This window comes from Colias eurytheme, chromosome 14 (assembly GCF_061535395.1).
Source record: "Colias eurytheme isolate Ceu_HAF_F1 chromosome 14, ilColEury1 Martin Lab GWU primary, whole genome shotgun sequence".
In the NCBI taxonomy this organism is placed as follows: Eukaryota; Metazoa; Arthropoda; class Insecta; order Lepidoptera; family Pieridae; genus Colias; species Colias eurytheme.
Genome location: NC_142993.1, coordinates 838279 through 851936, shown reverse-complemented (window position 1 = coordinate 851936; position 13658 = coordinate 838279). Strand labels below are relative to the sequence as shown.

At 34.5% G+C, this 13658-nt stretch overlaps 2 protein-coding genes across 2 annotated transcripts in view; one reads left to right on the top strand and one right to left on the bottom strand.

Annotated features, from left to right (window-relative positions):
• Positions 1-751: 751 nt before the first annotated feature.
• LOC149902670 (intermembrane lipid transfer protein VPS13A-like) overlaps positions 752-13658 on the bottom strand; it is a 46124-nt gene continuing 33217 nt past the window's right edge. Inside the window, exons 43-53 of the mRNA XM_090109685.1 lie at positions 9337-9468; positions 8916-9058; positions 7552-8772; positions 7002-7206; positions 6143-6257; positions 4904-5014; positions 4485-4508; positions 3627-3769; positions 3180-3325; positions 2537-2663; positions 752-2025 (exon numbers count right to left, since the gene is read on the bottom strand). Of these exons, the coding sequence (XP_089965811.1) occupies positions 1891-2025; positions 2537-2663; positions 3180-3325; positions 3627-3769; positions 4485-4508; positions 4904-5014; positions 6143-6257; positions 7002-7206; positions 7552-8772; positions 8916-9058; positions 9337-9468 (2502 nt within the window). The 3' untranslated portion in view covers positions 752-1890. The remainder of the gene's footprint in view (positions 2026-2536; positions 2664-3179; positions 3326-3626; positions 3770-4484; positions 4509-4903; positions 5015-6142; positions 6258-7001; positions 7207-7551; positions 8773-8915; positions 9059-9336; positions 9469-13658) is intronic.
• LOC149902672 (uncharacterized) lies at positions 11732-13498 on the top strand. Its single transcript, XM_090109664.1, has 2 exons — positions 11732-12734; positions 13193-13498. The coding sequence occupies exons 1-2, from the start codon at positions 11754-11756 to the stop codon at positions 13403-13405; spliced, it is 1194 nt and encodes a 397-aa protein (XP_089965790.1). The 5' UTR covers positions 11732-11753; the 3' UTR covers positions 13406-13498.

The window sequence follows — 13658 nt, the reverse complement described above, 5'->3', positions numbered from 1 at the left end:
AAAATGCATCTAAATAATATATATTGTTATACTAAATTGTAAATATAAAAGGTTAAAATAAAAAACATATTCCAATGAAATCTTTTATTTCAATTGCTCTTAAAAAACATCAATAGGCTTCGTCGATACAGTTCGATGTCAGCTGAAACTCGACTGATCTACACTATAACATCAAGAACCACAACAATTGCTTAAATTATACTTGAAATACACAAAACAATGCTTTTTATACTGAAATACTATTGCTATAAAGATCTATCTCTAGTTTTTAAAGAAAATTACAAAAAATATCATAATAATTAATAATGATAGGTGTAATTAGTTATTGAAAAAGGAGGTTAAAATAGATTTATGAAAATGTGTAAACAAAAAAGTGAAAATGATTAAAGTTATACAATTAAAAAGAGATACAGAAGCCTCCATAAAATATAATAAAAGAGACGAGCTTTAGATCCTTACAGCATATAAAAGCGTAGTTATAATTCCTTAGGCGCCTTGAAAAAAACGCTAATATGGGTGATCTACACCCCTGAATAAATGATGCGAATCAACTGTGAACTCTTATTTATAAAATACAAAAATATAAGGAACGATAAATAAAATTATATCGATTACAATTTCAATTTCTTGAAGTGACATTTTCTGTTATAAATGGTTTGAATTACGCAATTAATCAAATTAAATTAATAATAATTAAATTAATAAATCTATTTAACTCTTATCTATAATAACTAAACGATAATGACTAGTTTTCAATAAACTTTGAAGAAGCGAAGTAATATGGTCAGTGAATATATTGTAGTAGTAAAACATTTTTTTCGGTAGTTCTGTAATAGTACCTATATACTTTTATTTTTTAATTGTCAACAATATAAAAGATGGCGGTCAGATGCGTGAAATGTCATTTTGACAGAATAATAACTTTTTAATTTAGAACACATTTCGGAAATAAACATGTCGCGATTAAATTATATTATTTTCCATTCAGGCTATTTGGTTCTTCAAATAGAAATATATATTTTGGGGTTTCCCGTATAGTAACATATTTTAGAATTTAGCGAAGGTCACTGACCCAATCCAGTGCTTAGCACAAAATATAACAAATACAATTCCTACATCTACTTAAATACACAAATATTTAAACTAAACAAACTACAGTCAATATCAAATAACCATTAATAAACGATACGAGTCCATTTGTGCTTCAATGCTCAGCGCAGTATCAGCTTTCTTTAAGCATATTATTTTTTAAAAAGATATTAAATAATATCCTTTCATTTTTTTGCGTAAATAATTTGTTAGATAGCAAGTCAAAAGCCTCTTATATTTTTTCACTGCCATAGTTAAAATATAAAAAAAAAATATGAAAATGATCGAACACAGATATTGTCTATTTGTAAATATTAATAGTCGTAAGTCTCTTGCATTCTGCAATAACTGTTTACTAACTTGAATGATAGGTATTATATTAAATCAGTAAACGTACCACTTCATTGTGAAATTTTATTACAAAATTTTCCTTTTTTTAACAAATTGTAGGTAGGTACATCATTAAAGAAATAATGAACAGATAAATAATTAATATTATGAAGTAGGTAGATACTTTTGCAAGGGACAAAATAACGATGCACTTTACTACAAGACTCGAAAATGATAGAGTTTTGAATAGAAATTGACACTTTCCAATTATAGTATATTTTAACTTTCAACCGTCTTAAAAGTTTAAACATTCGTTAACCATTAAAAGACTTTTATGTACAACCATTAGAAGATTTATATGTATTTTTAAACAGATGGATCAAATTTGAAAAATGCACAATTATTTTGTCCCCCACTTGTACAAAGGTCTCAAATAGATAGTATCTCCTCTTTTTTCTTAAAATAATTGCGTTATTCATTACACCGTGTATCCTCAAGAGCCTGTACCAGCGCACACTCAATCTTGCTCCGTAGCCAACTCAGTACTTCTGGGTCTTGGATTTCTATCGCCTTTTCATCCGTTGAAAAGTAGCTCACGTGCTCATCCTGCAATATTATGTTTTTTATTTATTATCCGACCTCGAAAATTAATCACTTAACTGTTGAATAATTCCTGTGTAAGTATGAACTGCTGTGATATTGAATTGGAAATTTAAAAATTGTTATGATTGTGATAGAAACATTGACACATTGATAAATAAAATATCAAGGACTTAAATGTTTGACGATCACGCTAGTATGTAGCGTGTCAACGCATTTAGTGTATGTGTAGAAGTGTGTGCACGCACTAACGCGCGTTGTTGCGTCTTGTGGATCTCGATTCTGAATTTTATATTCAAAACCAAAATCACACACAACTGGCTGGCTGTTCTTCCAAAATCACGTAAGTCACACACAACACTTTACCTAATTTCTCTCTGTACAACCGGTTGTCTGGAAGAAATCGCTATTTAGCGATAAGGCCGCCGTTTGTTACAATGTATCCTAGATTAAGTCTCAATTTGTAATTTTTAAGAGCAATAAAGAATTAATAAATAAATAAACACTGGCCGCTCACCTGCCGCACACTGAGCACGAGGTGCGGCGGCGCGGCGGCGGGCGCGCCGAGCAGCCGGTGCAGCGGCGCCGCCCACTCCGCGCGCCACCGCCCGCCGCGCCCCGCACACCGCACCACGAACACGTGCCTGCAACACAACATCATCATCATCATCACCATCATCATCAACATCGACATCATCACCATCATCATCATCAAAGAAAAATACAAAACACTACCGGGTGTCCCACCGTCGGTATACTAAGCTCAAAGGAGGTTATAGTTTTGCATACGCTGAGTACGTAAAAAATACTTATAAAACTCAAGACGCATTTTTTTTTCAAAAAGATGAATTCTTAAAACTCTATGTGTACCCCTAACACGCATTCCGCCCAATTTTGCCACCAGCACGTGAGCTTATCGTTAAAGATTATGTTTTCATAGACAGAATGCTCATATTAGCGAAGCGGTATATGCCGGCTGCACGAAGCTAGAGAAGAAAACATGGATTTTAAGGAAAAATTTAGCAAAAAAATTTTGACGTAATTTTGTTGTTTAAGTATTTTTTACGTGATCAGTGTATGCAAAACTACTAGTCCCTTCGCGCTTAGTATACCAATAGTGGGACACCCTGTATAAACATAGTACAATACACAATACTAACTGTGTGGTAACGAGTACAGTAGCAGTTGAGGTCCGCGATAGATGCGCATGCGCAACATATCCGTCGGTGTCGGCGTAGTGCCCGCGGCACAGCTGCGCGAGCAGCGCCGCGCCGCGCGCACTCCACGGACTGTATGCGCGGATACCCTGAAAAGTTATTTTTCAGATAATATCAGGGTTTCTTGCCAGCTCGTCTATGTTTTTTTTTTACTTTAATTGCATTTTATTTCAATTTGATGTCATACATATCTTTGAAATCAACTAGTTCTACATAAGGTTGTACAAATCAATTGTTCCAAATTTTTTTTCAACACAAGATTCACAAATATTCGTAATGACGTAACAAATAAGTAATAACACAAGGAATTTTATACAATACATTTACTATGATCAGACATGAATAAATAGTGTACAATGTACATAATATAACATTTCCCGCCAAACGCACCTCAACACTAGAGCAGTCTCTAGGCAACCGTCGCCTAGCAACCAGCCCGCCGCACCGCTCAGCACACGCTCGCAGCGCGGCCTCCGCACAGCCCGCGCCCGCGCGACGATACTGCGCGAGGCGGGACACTTCGCGGCATATGTCTGGTAATACCCAAATCAATCATTTCACGTATGATATTCCCTTGTAATTCATTTTACAAGAGTAATATGTAAATACATAGGGATTTTAAATTCTTCAGTTAGAAAAGCATTATGAAAAAAAAACGATTTTAAAATACACCTACTTATGTAGATATTAATTACTTATGTTTTTTACGTAGATTATAATATTTTATAGATACTTTAATTGAAGTAATTCTTAAGTTGGTTATTTAAACTGCGCTATTTAAAACGACAGATTCAATCAATTCGCTGCGACATACATGCACAAGTTATTTCGAGTTGTGTATAATTGTCATAGCGAAGTGAAAAGAGAAGTAATAAAATAACGCAAAACGTGCAATAAAAACATTCCAATTTTATACAATCGTGTGATAAAGTAATTTTTTTAGGTTGTTAGTGATTATATAATAATTGTTATAACAGTTGTAATACTCTACGAAGAATAATCAAAGAGCAATAATAATGTTACTGTAGTGAACTCTTCAAAATCATTTCTCATATTTTTAAGTAGTTCATTAGCTAATCGTTTAAAAGTATAAAATGTAAATACTTCTAATTTAAATTGATTTCAAATATATCTGTAAAATGATAAATTCTTTCATTTATTATTATATTCAATATATTATTTTCTTCTTGACTGTACAGTGTGAATGAACGAACGAATGAATGTATAAAACATGCGTCCAATACTCACATCGCACCACGGCACTATCGTCGTCTACTCGTCCAACAGAGAACAGACAGAAAGTGAATGATTAGAAGCGAATTATTTGATATTTCAACTACATTGTATAAAAAGAGATGTTTCATCCGGGTATATTTTCTTCCCGTCTAATTTTGAAAAACTATTTTAGTATGGAAATTTGGAGTAGTAACCTTAATCTTGGTTCTATCCCTGATAAAGTGATAAATATTTCTTTACTATGAAACATCTCCTTCAACTAAGTTACTACCACAATAACACTTATAAACATTATCAAACTGTAATTAAAACCCATAAAGATCTAAAAACTTACAAGACTGTACATGAAAAACATAGACCGTATTTAAATGAATGGTATTTCATTTAATGAAATTTATAATTGTAATAAAATAAATAATAACAATTCTAACCAAAAGTGGGTCTTGCAATAATCCCGGTGACGGCGAGTGCGACGCTCGCCGGGTTCGTTTTGTTCGCCTCTATCACAGCTTCAGGTAGATCGTCGATGATCTCGCTACTTCCTGCAAATGATTAAATTATTTACATAAATCTTTAGTAACTTTGTACATTTAATGTTATTAGTTAGCTCTTATTTCATTAATTAATTAATTCGTTTCATTATTAAAAAATAATTTGGAAAATCCAAAAGTGCACGCCTCATAATTTTTTTTTAATAAATATTTATTAATTATTATTTTTGTTTATTTAATAACAATTAAACCACATCGAATCAGACCCTGAAAAATGAAAGGGTTCTATTCCTGAGCATACTCAAGCGTAAGAGAAAAAAAAAGACTCGATTAGTAAAGTATTTCGGTCGCTATCGTGTTAACAAGAAAAAGGATCCGCACATACAGACACACGGACGTCCAAGACAGAACTTTTTTAAACTGTTTTTTAACTAGTTTAAATAACAAAAATGACATCAAAAATATCATGAACGTTAAAAATTGTGTTTTTTCTTAATATGTGTGTGTATGTATTATCTTACAAGTGCAATGTTATGATACATAAAGACATTTTAAGTTTGAAAAATCAGATGTTTTGCGCGAAGTGACAGTAGTACCCACCTCAACGCTTCGCTTATGAGGCGTGCAATAACTCTACTTCAAATGTATTCCTAATTGTTTGAGAAGGTTTCATTTGATAGAGAATCAAGCACTTTTTGTATATTGGTTTTATATTTACTGCAAAAAGCATTATTTTTAAAATGATTTAGTGTAAGCAATGAATGAATAATTACCTAATTAATTAATTATTAATGGATGAATTAGGGAATGAATTATCAGTGAATGAATGAATGGGTGAATGCATGTCGAGTGAATGCATGAGTGAATGAATGAATAAATAGGTGGATGACGGATGGAGTTAATAAATCAAAAAAAAGACGTGTGGCACTCGGGGACTGCCGTGGTAAAGCTATTGCATAGCATGCCTTCAAGCCACACCTCCGAGCCCGTCGGAGTGGGGAGCGTGAGGTTACTACGTTACGGAATTTCTGGATTCGGTCCTCGCGCTCAAGGCCTGCGATAGAAGCTATGCAATAGCTTAAAAAAAAATTGTTTGTTTTGAACAATAAAAACACACATTACAAAAACTTTATGAACGATGGCACCCATAAAAGCTTAAAAGCTTAAATACACATATACCTAGCGCCGTTTTCGCACTCTTGTGTGGTGTGCTGGTGGCATGCGGCTCGCTGGCCAGCATCCGCGCCGCGCCGCTCAGCACCGCGTCACTTGCTGACGCGCGGCGGGAGAAACCCTGCGGCATGTTACATGTATAGTAGTTACTTAGTTAGTTGGTAAGTTAGGAGTTCGATGTTAGGGTGTGGTAAAGATTATTTAATTTATTTGTATTTAATATTTTTGCTTTTATGGCATTGAAATGCTTTCTAAATATAAATTTATAAAAAATAGAAAAGAATCGATCACGAGGCGGGACTCGAATCCGCATCCTTTCAAGCCAATCTGGGTTGGTCAGGCGTCCGCTTATATTTTTTTTATTTATTATTATTCGAAACAAATTTACGTTCATACAAAAAGTAGATTTCGCCGCTGCCGCATCACCCTCGGATTACTTGTACGGTAAGTCACAGTCCACATAATGCTATAAAAAAATTGGTTGTCTGTAAAGTCGGTTTACTGACGATAGTTGAACGTGACAACGTCCGATTGTGCTTCTTTGTCGTTCGTTCCGCGCTCTCGCTTGCACTTCAAGCCTTACATGGAACGCCTCAGAGCGAGGTAACGCCGTATGAGTCATGTTTTTACGTGCGTGCAGCCGGCTCTATCGAATTATAAGACGTTGTCACGTCAAAAGTAGATTCGGCACATTCCCGCCGTTGCGGTACGCTCGCTTTGCTCGTGCGGTGGTTCAAAATCAACAACAACATACACATAACCACACCACAACATAACCCACATCCCCAGTAAAAACTTAATAGATACTCAATAATTAATATCAACATGAATTCAACTATTTTAAAATTGCCACTAAAAATTCAACTCTACAACTTACAACATAAGGTTCATAAAACTGCCTCAGCGCTTTCGTAAAGTCCCCGATATAGCTGTACGGGTTGCCCAGTATCTTGAGCCCGAGGACCAGCACGTAGAACTGCTGCACGAGCTGCAGCCAGTAGTGGCGGGAGGCCGCGTCCAGGAGACAGGGGATGGGGAGGGGGGTGTTGCGGACCTCGAAGTAGCTCATTCTGTAGTGGAAAATATAAGGAAAAGTTTTTAAATTTGGGTAAGCGATATAAATATTGTATTATTTTTTTGTTCAGTCTTTCTAGTCCAGTCCATACTTGCAACAGAATTGCGCTGCCATTACTTAGGCATTTGATACATAATAAGCATAAATTTACAGGCGATAACAATAACTTTTCAATAAGTATCAATACAAGATTAAAAACCATGAGGAAATAATCTTAAATATGAAATCCGTTATTGGAAATTAGTCACTTAATATAATAGAAGAACAACAAATTGATCGAAAAATGTCAATTTTAAGGTTTTTTTTTGAATAAAAATGTTTTAAGTTTCAGCTTACAAACCTGATCACGACATCCTTCATGTCACACAACGATGAGCCCCATGAATTGAACAAGTACTCCAAAAGGTCACTATTGAACAGTTTCGGGCGGTTTTCCTTTTGCCCACCAAATTTCCTGCTCGGACTCCCAGCATCTTCACCAGAATAACCCCTTGATGATAGACTTAACACTATCTTGATTGGAGACAAGTGCACATATTCGAAAATAACATTCCTTTGTGCGTTTGATTGACTCTTCATAGCAATTACTGGTAAAGGCATATGCACTAAAGCTAAATCAGCTCGCAATCTAACCGCAGGCTTTTCATCCACCTTCCAATGATTCAAAATATCAAACACGTGATTAACAAAACCTCTATCTAAATTAACACAATACTCTTGTATAACAATCTTTAAGTTTTTATAAATATCTTGGTTCAAAGATGGCCTATATTGTTTGAGAAGTTCAATTTCTACACTCGGTTTTTCTCGTATCGACTTCAAATGTGAGGGCAAAGGCGCTGGGTACAGTACACACGGGAACACAGCTTCGTGCAACTGGTTATCTATCTGGAGCCTTTGTAGCTTTAAATGGCAGTACGTATATGTTTCTGATCTTCGTAATTGAAGCCAGACACCTGGGTTGTACGTCCTGCGTAATTCAGAGAAGAATGGCTTGGTCATTTGCATCTTTTCCAGGTCTATGTGAATATACTCTTTAAGCTGACACTTTTTCATGTCTGCTTGGTAGTTATCTTCGATCCAGGCTGTTAAGTCTGGTGCTAACTGTTTCCATTTATTACTGACATTGACTTCCCAGCGTGGCAAGGAATCGGATACGCTGATGTATGATAATTCCTTGACTCTGTTGCCGGTTTGGACACAAACGGATAAGCTTATACTAGATAGGGCCATGTAGATTTCGTAGTTGCTCTTCTCTGCATACATGCTCATTTTATATTGATACGCTATTCGTTCGTCTTGTGTTAGCGCGAATACTCTTTGGTACCCGTCCATGTATGATATCCAGTAAACTATAACTTTGTCCTTTCTCATTTTCTTGGTTTTGCGAGCAGTTTCTGGTTGCTCAGAAACGTCTGAGTCATCACTGCTGGATGACATTGGTTCTGGGGATTTTGGAGTAAGTCTCTTTAACGTTGACGATAGTTTGGACGTCACACTGTTCGTCACTACGAGTGTGGAATGTTTTACTGAGTGGAAGCTTACTTTTTCTTGACCGTATCTGGAAATAAACAATTTTCTTTATAACGGATATAAAACATGAAATTACCATTAACTAGTTAAATTATAATGATGCTTCCTCGAATAAAACATAATAAAGCTATAATATATTTCTTATTAGATCATTAAAAAAACGTTACTTACCCGTCTTGAGAGAAATTCGCTGGGAAACCTTTACCCTTGTTATTATAGATATTCCAAAGGAGATTCCTCTCTTTTAATGGATCATCCCAAGTGTACAGCATTGATTGGTACGGACTTAGTAGAGCCACTTGACCTGAATCCGCCTAGAAATTGAAAAAAATATATGAAAAATCTATAGAATACGCATAAGCATCCTAGCTAGACAAAGCTTTAATTTGCTCTTAAATTATTCAAGGAATATAATAAAAAAAGAATTATCGAAATCGGTTCAGCCGTTCTCGAGTTATGCGCTTACCAACACATTTTGCGATTCATTTTTATATATAAGATTAATCATTTACAGAAGGAGTTAATCGAGCAAAACGAAAAAATAAAGCAAAATAAATTATGAGTTTTTAGTAGTCTTCTTTTTTTACCATACCTGATGTAACTTCAAGAAGAGATCTTCGCACAAATTGTCGATACGCACAGGTGCGTCACCCGTGCGGTAGTTCTTGAAGGTAATGGTGTAGGGCCGGTCTGTACCACCCGTCACTTCTACGCATATTGCTGACTGGAATGGAAAAAATTAGGTACTATTATACACTAATAAATTTAAATTTTTAAAAATTAGAAGAAATTCGAACCCGTGTCTTTCGGCAATTCCGGGTCGAATCTCGCCTCGTGATCGAATTTTTTCTTATCTTTAAAAATTTGTATTTATACACTTGAATGATATAAATCTAAAATAACAAATTCACTTATCATGTTCCTTAGGTATATATGCAATTAATGAAGTTTAGGACATTGCTTAGAGCATTAAATCAATGTACATTGGTATGCACTTTATTCAACAAATTTGACTAAGTTTAGTTAAAGTGTATTAAATATTAATAAGTAAATGATTTTTATAAGATTTTAATTGCTGAATAGACGTTATAAATATAAAACTGAAAAATACATGAAATACCAACGAAAACTTAGAAAAAACATGTATGTTTATAAAATTAACCTATTTTAATGATAAATAGTAGAAATTCAATAAGTACTACAGGTAAATTAGCTTGGAGAAATTTTTGCATATGTAGTGGTGTGTATATTACTCAGATCTTAGAGCGCGTTTCCACTATATCGTTCTGGCCTATACAAAAATGTTTCGATATCCTAACATTACTATTTAATTTTATACTTATTCCTAGCAACACTTTTGTTTTCAATAAAAACAAGTTTTTATTTGAAAGAAAATGGTTTTGACTTTATAAAAAAAAATATATCATTCAATTTCACGTCCTTGAGTAAACGACAAGGCGACTACCGTGAAACAATAAAATATCGTGTCCATAATAATTTGTTTCATAATTAATATTTGACCATAATAATTACGAAACAAAACAAATAAATAAATCGTCACTTGATAGTGGAAAGTGGAAACACGCACAAAACCAGAATAAACCAGTTTACGCTGTCCGCAGGTGCCACGTGCAGTCGTTTGGTACCGTGAACATAAAGCACACATTTCATTCAAAAATTATAATTATTACGTACTTATAGACCGGGAGATATTGACACAAAATTTCGAGTCATTTGTAACAGGATGGCGGTTCTACAGGGGTCTGAGTACGCAATGACAAAAAGAAAAACGATGGTGTGAATACTGGTACCGGCGGCTTAGTCGCGTGGGCGTTAGTCAAACTCGTCGGAAAAATAACGAAAGTCACGTTTGACTTTGACTTTGACGCGAAAAAAAAAATTTGCAGATTTTCGGCGGTATGGCGACCATTTGGAATCGTCCGAAAAGTATTGCATGGCGATTTTCGTAAATGGCTGCACGACGTTGGTTACCTGTGCAAAAGTTAGCCTGGTACAAATGGTTGAATTGTTTTTTTTTAAATCAACACATTCGCGTCGGTATGGCGGGCTGTAAGTCACACCGGAAAAGTATGGCATGACACTACCGCCTACTTCTTTTTTATGGGCTATCGGTAAATTCTAAAATTTTTGTGTTACAAATTGTTTGACTTCGCTATTTTTCCGACGAGTTCGACTAACGCCCACGCGACTAAGCCGCCGGTACCAGCGTTCACACCATCGTTTTTCTTTTTGTCATTGCGTACTAAGACCCCTGTAGAACCGCCATCCTGTTACAAATGACTCGAAATTTTGTGTCAATATCTCCCGGTCTAGTTAATGTAAAAGTTATACGTATGTTAAATGTGCAAATATTAAAATAAAGTCTCATCTTTTTCAGAGGAGAAACACATATAGTTTAATTTAAAATCCCTTATATATATAAAATAAAAACTAAAAATAAAATGTTGTTTTATTTTATTTGCTAACCATACACTACCACAAACGCAAAAATTTCTCCAAGCTAATTTACCTGTAGGTATTCAAAAAATCGCAGGATAATAAACAAGAACGTAAAAGGATGCGGGTTCGAGTCCCACTTCGTGATCGAATTTTTTCTATTCTTTATAAATTTATATTTATAGCAAAGACATATTTATGACTAGCTTTCCGCCCGCGGTGTCACCCGCCTTTTCAAAGAAAAACCCACGAGATTTCCGGAATAAAACCTATCCTATGTGTTAATCCAAGTTACCCTCTCTGTGTGCTATATTTCATTGTAATCGGTTCAGTAGTATTTGCGTGAAAGAGTAATAAAACAAAACATAATATTAGTAGGAAGGATAAGGAAATAAAACCAAAAAAATGAATAGCTTAACCTTAAGCTTAACTTTTATTATGTAGGTCAAATTCAATTTTATGTAGGCATTCACATAATAATTCACAGGGTCACAAATTCTTATAAACACGTCATTTACGAAAGTCGATTATTCAACACATTTACATCACTGGATGTCACGGGCTCGTGTTTACTCGTACGCTAACTTAATTTACAACTTTCATTCACGCACGTATAAGGTGCCGGAAGCTTTCACCGCCTCTCAGTTTTCAGGCGATTCGCGTCAAAAAATGTTGTTCAAACTCATTTTAGTGTTATGTGTGATACAAACGTGTCTCTCCCGTTGTGATGAGTGCAATAACGATTATACGCGAATAAAACGAGCGAAGTATTACTCCAACCCGCCACCCCGTTTCTATAGAAAACCGCCCATGAGCTATCCAATCAGAGGACCTTTTTCATACACACCTCCACCAGGATATATGGATGATGGTGATAAAAATTCTGGACCTCCCGCACCTTACAAGGTCAGTAAACCCAAAGAAGGCTTGGGGGATGAAGACTTCCAAAACCTCATTAAATATTTATCAAAACAAGATTTAGATAGAATTGTCGAACTTGCTGGAGAAAAACTTAGACATACGGAAAGATTTCCAGCACCGAACGAAAAAAATGTGTTTAAAAATGGTGAACTAGATTTTGATCCAAGTAAATTAATACCGTTTACAAATGACGATCAAAAACCCAGTAATATAGAATATAGTAATCCACCAAATTACGTTCAAATAAGACCTGGAAGTAGTCCGGACAATAATCAAGTGAATCCATATTTGGAACCTGAAGAAAGTAAACAGATTTCTTATTTGAACGGTCACATTCAGAAAGAATTAAATAAAGTTGAATACCAACAAGTTGCACAAAAGGGACGGGATGATGTTATTTTCACTGATAGTGAAAGCATGAAAGAGGAGCAATTACCTAGACCACAGAATTTAAGAGAGGAAATTGATTATGAAGCGTCATATACGAATAATGTGCCTTCTATTGTACAAGCACAATCTTATAAATTAGAAAATTTCGCTGATTTACCATTAATGAATTATGATCATTCTAAATTAGAAACGGTTAATTCGTACAGTGTCCCTCATTATACGGTAAGTATTGATATCGTGAAAGGGTTTAAATAACCTCTATGCGCTGAAATGCCTTTTAAATAGGTATACTTTTTGCAATTGGCTGAAAATAAACCCGATTTTGTTTATGTTAATTATATTCGCTAAAATTACTATTGTAATAAGATAGCTTAATGATAACCAATCAACTCTTTAATGTAAGTATTAAGCAATCGTCTTTTATTTCGTTGAAACATTTAGTTTCGAGATTGTTAAAACTATTACACTACATTATTATCGATACATATAGTAAAATCGTTTGATATAAATTTATTAAAAATATTGTAGGATTCAACATTGATATTATAAGATGTCAAATTAGATATTACAATATGCTGTCCTATCCTAATTTAAATAATAAACCCGATTTTATTTCGATCGTTACCGTAACTATACATAAATATTATTTTAAATGATAACCAATCAACCATCCATTACAGGTAACATCATCAAGAAATCAGGAATCGCTTGCAGTTCCACCACCATCCTTCCACGTCAACACGAACGTGCAAACCAATCAAGTAGCCCAACAAAGCGATGCTCATCTCAAAGCTATCAAGATCTGGACCCACAAGTCCACTGGAACAGCGTATACTTTGCACGATGATGGTACATTGTCTTTAGAAAGACCATTGCCGAAACGTCAATTTTAATTTAGTGAAAATGTATTTATTTTATTTTTAAGTGTATTTTACGAGAGCTTTAAGTAATTTAGATGAAAATATTTAATACGTCGCGTTTTTAGAAGTGTGTTTAGTTGATATTCTAAAATAAACTATTTTTCAAGATTTTTTCAAATTATTTATTTAACTTGCAATTGAAATACGCCAGATAGAAACCTTTTAAAAATTTTCATTGTACTCAAAAATATTTTTTTTACATGAGAGAGACCCTAATGAACTCACC